The 9,265-nt window shown below is 38.9% G+C and overlaps 1 protein-coding gene across 2 annotated transcripts in view; it reads left to right on the top strand.

Moving 5' to 3' along the window:
- The window catches only part of COMMD1 (copper metabolism (Murr1) domain containing 1), a 169,963-nt gene extending 161,054 nt beyond the window's left edge, over positions 1-8,909 (top strand). The window contains exon 3 of one of the 2 annotated variants that reach the window (XM_012639197.1): positions 8,669-8,909. In XM_012639197.1, the coding sequence (XP_012494651.1) occupies positions 8,669-8,776 (108 nt within the window). In that variant the 3' untranslated portion in view covers positions 8,777-8,909. The remainder of the gene's footprint in view (positions 1-8,668) is intronic. The other variant, XM_012639198.1, reaches the window with a different exon arrangement.
- The last annotated feature ends 356 nt before the right edge of the window (positions 8,910-9,265 follow it).

A 9,265-nucleotide genomic window follows, 5' to 3' on the forward strand; every position in this document is an offset into this window, starting at 1 on the left:
GGCAACTAAAAAAAATTTAATAATGAGGTTTATACTTTGGAAAAAGAAGAGCTTTATTTCTCATAATGGGTAGCAACTTGCTGGGAGGCCATCCCAACAGGTTGAGAAGCCGAGCCCTGGCCCCGGCCAGAAGCCGGGCACATGTACTTCAAAGGGCAGACAGAAGAAATAAGATTTTATTATATATTGAGGTGGTCAAATATACATATTCAACAAGCTATGGGAGGAGTCATGAATATCTATGAAGGGAACCACCATGCATTTGTAATTGTGCTTTAGATACCTACCATCCTGTCAGGGCTGGGAACTCAGTTTTAAGATATTTCTGGGGCCCCTGTGGCCGAGAGGAGTCCATTCAGTTAGCAGATGGTTTAGGATTTTATTTTTAGTTCACAACTAGTTGGGTTTGAAACTGTCCAAATGCAAAAGTCAGATGTGGGTGTTGGGGGTGGTGGGTATAGTTTGAATCAAAGAGCTGGGAATTCTGGGCTTCACATAATTGGGGCAAGTCTCTAGGTTTCTTTTGTTTTTTCTAGTAGTGAAATGAAGATTGATGGTACCTTTAGCTTTCATTATCCATTGACCTGTAATGGCGAGCAGAATGTATGTCAGGCTGTTTTGAAATCTCTAGGGGAAAAAGAATAATGATAATCTTGGTTTAGTAGTACGTAATTTAGCCAATGAAAGAACCATTCATCCTTAAACTACTTTCTCCCTTTCAGAAACAAATCAGGGTTGCCTGGGCCAAAATACATGTTCCTTTTGACCATACATTGGCAAGAAAGGCATATCTAATTTTCTTCTAAATTATGGCTCTAGCTTTTTTCCAGCCAAGGAATCTTAAACCAAAAGAAGAATCTCAGGGTCCTGTTCTTGGCATATTCCCACTTTCTCTCTTCTTAGAAATTAAAACAATTTTGAGTGGACAGTGTTCTTGGAATCTCATTGCTTTGTTAGCTCACAGGCTCTGAGCATGCAGGTAAAAATGAAAGCACAGCAGCAGGAGGGGGTGCACACATGTGCGTCTACGTGTGTGTGTGTGTGTGTGTGTGTGTGTGTGTGTGTGTAAATTCAGCCTTTGGTTTTTATTGAGATTATCTTGCCCGTGCCCCTTTTGTGAGGTTCCTTAGGTTTTCCTGATGACTAACAGCTTTGGGATTGAGTGATTAGAAGGGCATGGAAGCTGGGCACAGTAGCTCATGCCTGTAATCCGAGCTACTCAGGAGGCTGAGGTGGGAGGATGGCTTAAGCCAGGGAGTTTGAGACCAGCCTGAGCAACATAGGGAGACCTCATCTCAACAAAAAGGAAGAAAGAAAGACATGGAGGCTATAGGTCATGGGATCTGATTAACTGAAAATATTTCACCTCTGCATCTGTGTCTGTGTCTGATAGGGGTTATAAAGTAAGGAGAGGGATTTGCCTTTGGTGCTTTTATGTCTTGTGCCCTAGGTAGGCCCTACACCCCCACCTTCAGTCCATCTTAATGCTTTAATGCAGGCTACTCAGTTCATTCTTCCTGGGAGAAAATAAATCTGATTTTTCAATAATAGTAAGGTGTTAATGACTTTTTGTATTATCTCTTCTGGGGGTATTTATGTTTTAAAGACATAATCTCACCTGAGGGCAGTAGTCGTTGTCACAGAACATGGGAAATATTTGGGAATAAGAAGATATTTCTGGCTTAAATTGCACCTTAGGGAAGGATTTTCAAAAGTAGTTGTGCAAAGTCACAGTTAAAGTTCCTCTCTCGATAGCTCTAATCTCCTTTTCTGTAAAACCTTTTGCAGAGCACCAGAGCTGCTGTGATACGGTCAGATTAACCAATTTAAATTCACTTCCTTTTTCCACTGTGTGGAAATATCTAAAGGATGGGCCAATAAAGGAAGAAGAAGAGAAGCAGCAGAGAACCAGATATTAGGTCTCTGAATAATTAAGATCGTGTTTTATTTTACATTGTTGCCATTTTATATTAAACCTATGTGTGTTACTTGGAATTGAATTTGGGTGCCTTAGATTTGTTTAGCAGTAACTTACATCAGTGGTAGATCTGAAATTTCTTAGATACCCAATGTGTCTTTCTCCCTTGAGTTTCCAGAAAACTGCTTAAAAATTCATGTTTCCTATAAAGTTTATTTTTAAATATAAGAATTTATAGGAGTGGGGGCTTTTTAATTTTTTAAGCATTCTAACTCCTGTTATTAGGTTGTCCTCAGAAAAGTCCTTTGAAACGCCTAAATGACATCTTCAGAAAAATCAGTAATTGTCCAGTGGATGATTAATGCTTTTAACTGCACTGGTAATACTCAGCCCTGTTCTTGGAGATTGTGAGGATATGGATAAACACTTCCTCTAGAAGCTTCTCGGGCTGTGAAAGCACCTAGAATGTGCTGAGACTGCTATGTTCATGTATCGGAGTGAATCCTGTTTGGAGATCCTGTCTTAGCCCCATGTAGCTCTTAGCACGATGTGGATACCTATTGAGTTTGGCGGTGAGTCATTTTAATTTAATTGCTCAGTCACTAAGTTGCAGTCTTAGAGCTCCAAAAGAGTCTGATTTCAGTTCTTTTTCAGCCTCAGTAGGATGACCTGCTTTGTGATGTACAGTGATTTTTTTGTGTGATTCCCCACCCCCTTTTGGAAAATTGGGTTGGCATGCTCTTTACATAGTAGGTTTTGGACTTGTTGGCAGTTGTATTTGAAATGAGATGGGTAAGCATACTCATGGAGCTAAAAAAAAAAAAAGAGAAAGAGAGAAATGAAATGAGACACCTGGGGATAAAAAATGGCCTCAGTAAGGACCATTGGTAGTGATATTTGTTGCTTAAAAACCTTGTTGAAGGCTAAAGAAAAAAGATTATAAATCACAAGTTTTCTTTTTGTAAAGTATTGTTTTAAGATACAGCATAAGCTATCCATTGCTTTAGATATAGGGTATAAGAACAGGTTATAAAGATGAAGCCATGTTTCTGTTATCAAGGACCTTTGGTGCAAATTCTTTATGAAATCTCATCTTCATCATCGTTGTTCATGTTCTTCCTCCTCCACCTGCCTGCCTCCCTTCCTCCCTCCCTTCCTTCATTCATTCCTTCCTACATCCTTCTAGTATCAAAGTGCTATCATACAAGATTTCAATATCAAATGATAATAGAAAAAATAAAATATTGGTTCCGGCTCATCCTGTTACTTATTACTTGGAAGGCAGGCTTCCTACCACCTTAGGCATGATGAAAATCTTTGCTCTGCTTATCTTTGGAGTTTGTATTTGATGATTCTGTACTTTGACAGTCTTAAGAGACTCAGCTTTGTATGTGTACTGTTGGTTATGTGAACCAGAAGAAGTAGTGATTGAGACCAGTAAATAAAGTAGGAAACGAAGAAATGGTACCCCTACATAGGAAATATTGGAAATATCAGAGGAGGAGTTAGAGGTTGGGGAATAATATCATAACCTCTCTCTCCTCTTGCCTAAACCCAACTGTAAGCTAGAGAACAAGGCAATGACACAGCCTTTAGAGAACAGCCTCATTGGAACAAGGCAGAGAAGGGTAGAGAATGGATATAAAAGGGCAAATGGAGAATAATCAGCACCATTTTCAGAGAACTATAAAATTTTAATTTTGGATAAATGGTTCCTTGGGAAGGAACTTGGATGATCTTTTGCTACAAAGAAGCTATTTCTGGGATTCAAGGTCTCCTGAAGTAGTTAAGGAACAGTAGCAGTGATAATTGTGAGAAAGACACAGGAAGCGAGGGAATGAGTGGTGAACACAGGTTAATAATACTTACGGAGATGCTCTGAATTTCTCTGGTGAGTGATGTTTGGAGCTGCTGGGTACCTTATTTATTATATAATTGCTCTTCAAGAAGCCATTGCCAGTTTTGATCTCTGCCACATATTCTCTCTCTCTCTCTCTCTCATCTTTAAACACAGAAGACACAGAGATGGAGAGCTACAGGTCAGAAGGTTATTTTAACTTTATGAAAGGACAGCCTAAACAGAAGACAGGCATTATGGCCAAAGTTTGTGCTCAGTAAAGAGTCCCTTTGTGTCAACAAATGAAATCAAAAGAAAAATTTGGGGAATAAGCCTTATGAAATGTGCCCACTTTATGTGGCTTTTTTGCATCAGTATTGGTTAGTGGCATCCTAAGGGACCCTTCCCACTCTCACCCTCCATCTGGCAACTTTATCGTTTTTAAAAGAAAGCGTAACACGTGAGAGCCAACGATTGTATTTAATGCTAAATTTAGATCAATATAAATTGGGGGATAAATTTATTATGATGGCCGGGCGCAGTGGCTCACGCCTGTAATCCTAGCTCTCTGGGAGGCCGAGGCGGGCGGATTGTTTAAGCTCAGGAGTTCGAAACCAGCCTGAGCAAGAGCAAGACCCCGTCTCTACTGAAAATAGAAAGAAATTAATTGGACAACTAAAAATACATAGAAAAAATTAGCCGGGCATGGTGGCGCATGCCTATAGTCCCAGCTACTTGGGAGGCTGAGGCAGAAGGATCGCTTGAGCCCAGGAGTTTGAGGTTGCTGTGAGCTAGGATGACGCCACGGCACTCAAGTCCGGGCAACACAGTGAGACTCTGTCTCAGAAAAAAAAAAAAAAAATTTATTATGATAATTTTGCATGAGAAATAATATAGTACAGAAAATAGATTATAGGATTTTTTATTTTATGTTGAATTTATGCTAAATAGTTCCACTTAAGTATTTAATAAGTCGTAAGTCTTTTATTTTCTATTTTTAGCATTTTTTCACTGTAGCATTACAGAAGAATTGCTCAGGATATGCTTATAGGCCTAGATAAGGAGTCACATGAATGGACATTATGCACAAAGAGGTTATTTAATGTGTAGATGGATAAAACCAAACATTTCTTCAATTATTCTATAGATTAATAATCAGTTATACTCTCTGACCCTGATAAGAAATGAGTTTAAGGTAAAGCATTAAGGGTTTAGGCTTGACAAATACAAGTTTGCTGAGGACTGTAGAGTGGTTACCTGGGAAAGGAATTGCTTAGGAACATGTGAGTTGGCCTTTTCTAGAAGTTGTTAATGCTGGCTTGGTTTTTTTGTTGGTAGCCTCTCAAGAGTCTCTTCGTGGGATTTTATGACTTTCTAGCTTTTACACTTGGAGACACAAAAATATGAATATTTTGCCTTTGCTTTCTATTGTATAACAAATTGGGATGGTTATTTAAACTCTTGAGTTTAATACACTGGTGTATTCCCATGATCACAAAATACATGTTCTTGATAGTGATGTGCTTGTGTATTTATCTGCTAGCCACTTCATGACTCTACCCCATGTTGCATCCTTTACTGAAAAGAAGCAAGTTTTAACTCTTGACTCGGATACTTAAATACAGGAATTTTAGTGTTGTCATCTTTTATTATTATTACCAGTTAAGGAGAGGCCTAGATAAGGAAAGACGACTTTGAAAAAAATATCAAGTGTTTCAGATTGCTCTTGTATTTTCTACCTCTGGCTTGATAAGCATCACCTGCATTTCTAAATACATTTTCAAGTGCATTAGATGTACTTTCTATAGGGTACCCCAGCCAAGTGAAAAATTTGAAGAAAGCCCTCTATGTTAAGCCACAGTTTAAAGGCTTTTGAATTACTTATAAAATATTTTGATAGCATAACTACATGAAACTAGGCCTTGATAATACAGTTTTAGGTAAACGATTTCTTCAAGAGTCATATGTGGTTATATTAAAATGTGTCCTTCAAAGGCTGTTAGTGTGCATTGTTTTGAGAGAAGAAAGGTGAAGGTTAGGAGTGGAGGGAAAATCTGTCTTTAACTTTGGACTCTCTTTATGTAGCCTGTATTTCTCACTAGTATTTGGCTTTCCTTAAAAACAAACTGAGCTTCATTCATACTTATAGGTCCAACCAAATATTGAATACTGAAACCTACAACAAACTATTGATCCCTTAGTCAAAGATCCTGGCTATTTATTAATATGCCATACTCAATTATTCCTATATCTGTGAATATTATACTTGGTAATCTCTTTACATATAAATAGAAAACCAGATGATTTATGACCATAACTGCCTTTCACTGAGGTGAAACATGGGTTACTTCATCTTTTTTGCCAATTTCCTGAATATATATGTTAGATACTGACAATTACTACTTTCCAGACCATTGTTTCCAAGGCAGATTGTAAAGTGTTTTAAAGTCAAGGTAAAGGTCTCAGTGAAACTAAATGGAGAACAGGAGCTTTCAAATCTGAGACTGTTTTTAATTTTGCCAACTTAACTTCCTAATGTGCCATAAATTTGCTTTTCTTTCCAAAAGGAGATAACCCTTCCTACAGTTTGAACACAGGGAGCTTCCATTATTAATATTCTTTCTTTGTTTAAACTTGATTTTTGCTTTGGACTAAACGGAAACTTGGCAGAGTTTCCAAGTTCGTATATGAGACTACACTCCTCTCTATCCAAATACATGTTTAAGGACAGGGTTCCTGCAGGCAGGAAAAATTGCCTTCCCTCTCTTTGGAAGACTTTCAGCCCCTTCTTTTCCTCTGCACTTATTTCTCTGGCGGGAGCGGTGGGGAGGGGCAGATATTTAGTGCCATCAGTATAGAATTAGCTCAATAGCTTAGCAGCAGTAAAGATACTTTTTCAAAATCAACTCCTGAATGTTCTAGCTGATAACAGAATGACTCCTTTCCCCTGAGGAGGTTTGTTGGTCTTCTTTTACCTGCCACTTTGAAAATGGGGTGAGAAATACCATAATAGTGTAGGGGAGGAAAAACTTTTCCTCACTCTCTTAGGTTTGTGTATGAGGCCTGCACATTAAACTGAGAAAAGATTTACAGGAGAAAAAATTTACAAATTTTATTGATGTTAATATTTTTAATTTTGCATGCACAAGGGCTTCACAGAAAAAAAGTGAAAATCCAAAGAGGCAGTTAGACTTCGAAGTTTGTATACCACTTTAACAAAGGGAGACAAATTGTGGTGAAGCGACTGGACAAAGGACAAAGGGTTAGGGCTCTGGGGGTGGTGAATTGTGGGAAGGTAAATATATGGGAAACTAATGGCAGATAATAGTGGTTATTTTAGGAAGGGTTGTTTGTACCACTCATCTTGGTACCAACTTTCCATCATCTTCATGGCCATAAAACTCTCCTAGAGAGGGGATTTATAGCAGTTCCCATTTTTAAGAAGTTTCTGCTTTTAGTCAGATTTGGGAAGCTCCAAGAAGACTTCTTTCTCCATCTGTTGCTTCTCAGTTGCCTTCAGGTCAAAATAATCTATATGCCAAAGTGGCATATTTTGGCATGCCCTGTTTTGATCCCTTTCAGTATTTAGAGAGGAAAATGTAGACAAAAATCTTTGACCTGGTGACTCTGCCATCAACAAACACAGGGACATTCAACATATCATTTAACATGCCTGAGTCCCCAATTTCATTATCTAGAAAACAAGGCAATTGGATTATATGATTTCTAAAGATTCGTGTTGTTCTAAAATTACTTATTGTTCTTAAGGATCTTGAATGTAGTCGCTCTTGCATACATACAGTTTGCTCTTATCTCTCAAGACAATGTAGACCTAAGGTTTATCCAGTGTACATGAAATTTCTGCCACCACACTTCAAAGACCTTAATCTTTGATATCTACTTAACCTAGGAACAGTGATTGAAGGGAATATATTTGAAGGAGATCTTGGGAGGGTTGGCTTGCAGCAAGTGGAAGGACCTTAGAAATGTTTATTGCTATTTTAAGATCTGGTTATCTTTCAGTTGTCTAGCTGATGTTTCCTAAGCAACTTGTCACAATTTCTGGCTTAACCCTAAATCTGAGTTTGCCAATTCCCAGGCTAGCTCAAAGCCAATCAAAATCCTCCTTTCATTTTTATACTCCAGGGTGCTGTGGAGACAGCATGGACTTTGGAGTCAACCAGAGCTGGGAGTTCATAATCTGACTGTGCCTTTTTCTGATTTTTTTTTTTTTTTAGAGACAGTCTTGCTCTGTTTCCCAGGCTGGAGTGCAGTGTTGTGATCATAGCTCACGGCAACTTGAACTCCTGGGCTCAAGGGATTCTCCTGCCTCATCCTCCCTAGTAGCTAGGACTATAGGAACACACCACCATGTCCAGCTATTTTTTTTTTTTTTTTCTGTTTTTTACAGAGAGGAGCTCTTACTATGTTGCCCAGGCTGGTCTTGAACTGCTGGCCTCAAGTGATCCTCCCAGCTTGGTCTCCCAAAGTGCCAGGATTACAGGTGTAAGCCACCAGGCCCAGGCTTCTGATTTTTTTGTTTTTTTTTTGATACCAATTAAGTTCTCTGTGCCTCAGGGTCCTTATCTATAAAACAGTAATACTTAAGTACTTACCTTAAAAATTATTTTAAGATCAAATGAGATAACAGATGGGAAGAACTTTTCACATGCCTCATAATGAGAACGCCCAACGTTTGTATACCTCTTTATCATTTATGAAACACCAGCATAGTAGCAGTTTCATTTAGGGCATTGTGTGGTTTGCTTTGCTGGGTAAAATATCGCTTAGATATTAAGCTCTCAGCCAGGCTTGCTGGGCTGGGACCATAGGCCTTTGGATCTTGGTCATGGTAGTTGGAGAGCCTTGGCTATCTTGGAGTCCCCTCTAAAACATCTCTTTATCTTTTCCAGGAATCTGAATTTCTGTGTTTGGAATGTGATGAGGTCAAGGTCAACCAAATTCTGAAGAAGCTCTCAGAGGTAGAAGAAAGTATCAGCACACTGATGCAGCCAGCCTAACTGAAGATGATGAAGGAAGGAGCTGGAGTTGTAGGAACAAAGGTGTTGATGATCCCTCCCCACCGACCTTTTTAAAAAATATTCTTTTTCCCTCATTGGTATTAAATCCTCAAAATCAATCTTGTCTCCCTCTGCTTACTCAGATTTCTTTCTCTCTCCCTTTCATTTACTCTTAACAGTTGTTCTAGTGCAGAGGTTCTCAGACTTCGCATGCACAGAGGTTATAAGGGGTACTTATAAAGCATTTAAGTGGAAAAAAAAAAGGCAGGCTTCCAGGGCCCTATCCCCAGAGACTTCGTTTCAGTAGGACTGGGGTAGGTGGGGTTAACTCTAGAAACCCTTGCCATGGTGGTTTGTTATGGGTGAGATGTTAAGGGATTTGTACAAGATAAATCATGCAAGAATTAGAAAAGGAGGAAGAAAACATTTTGGTTATGCAGATACAGGGCTGACCAAGTGCCATGTGTCCTGAGCTGAGGCATAGTGAAG

Source organism: Propithecus coquereli, unplaced genomic scaffold (assembly GCF_000956105.1).
Source record: "Propithecus coquereli isolate 6110/MARCELLA unplaced genomic scaffold, Pcoq_1.0 Scaffold138, whole genome shotgun sequence".
Classification (NCBI taxonomy): Eukaryota; Metazoa; Chordata; class Mammalia; order Primates; family Indriidae; genus Propithecus; species Propithecus coquereli.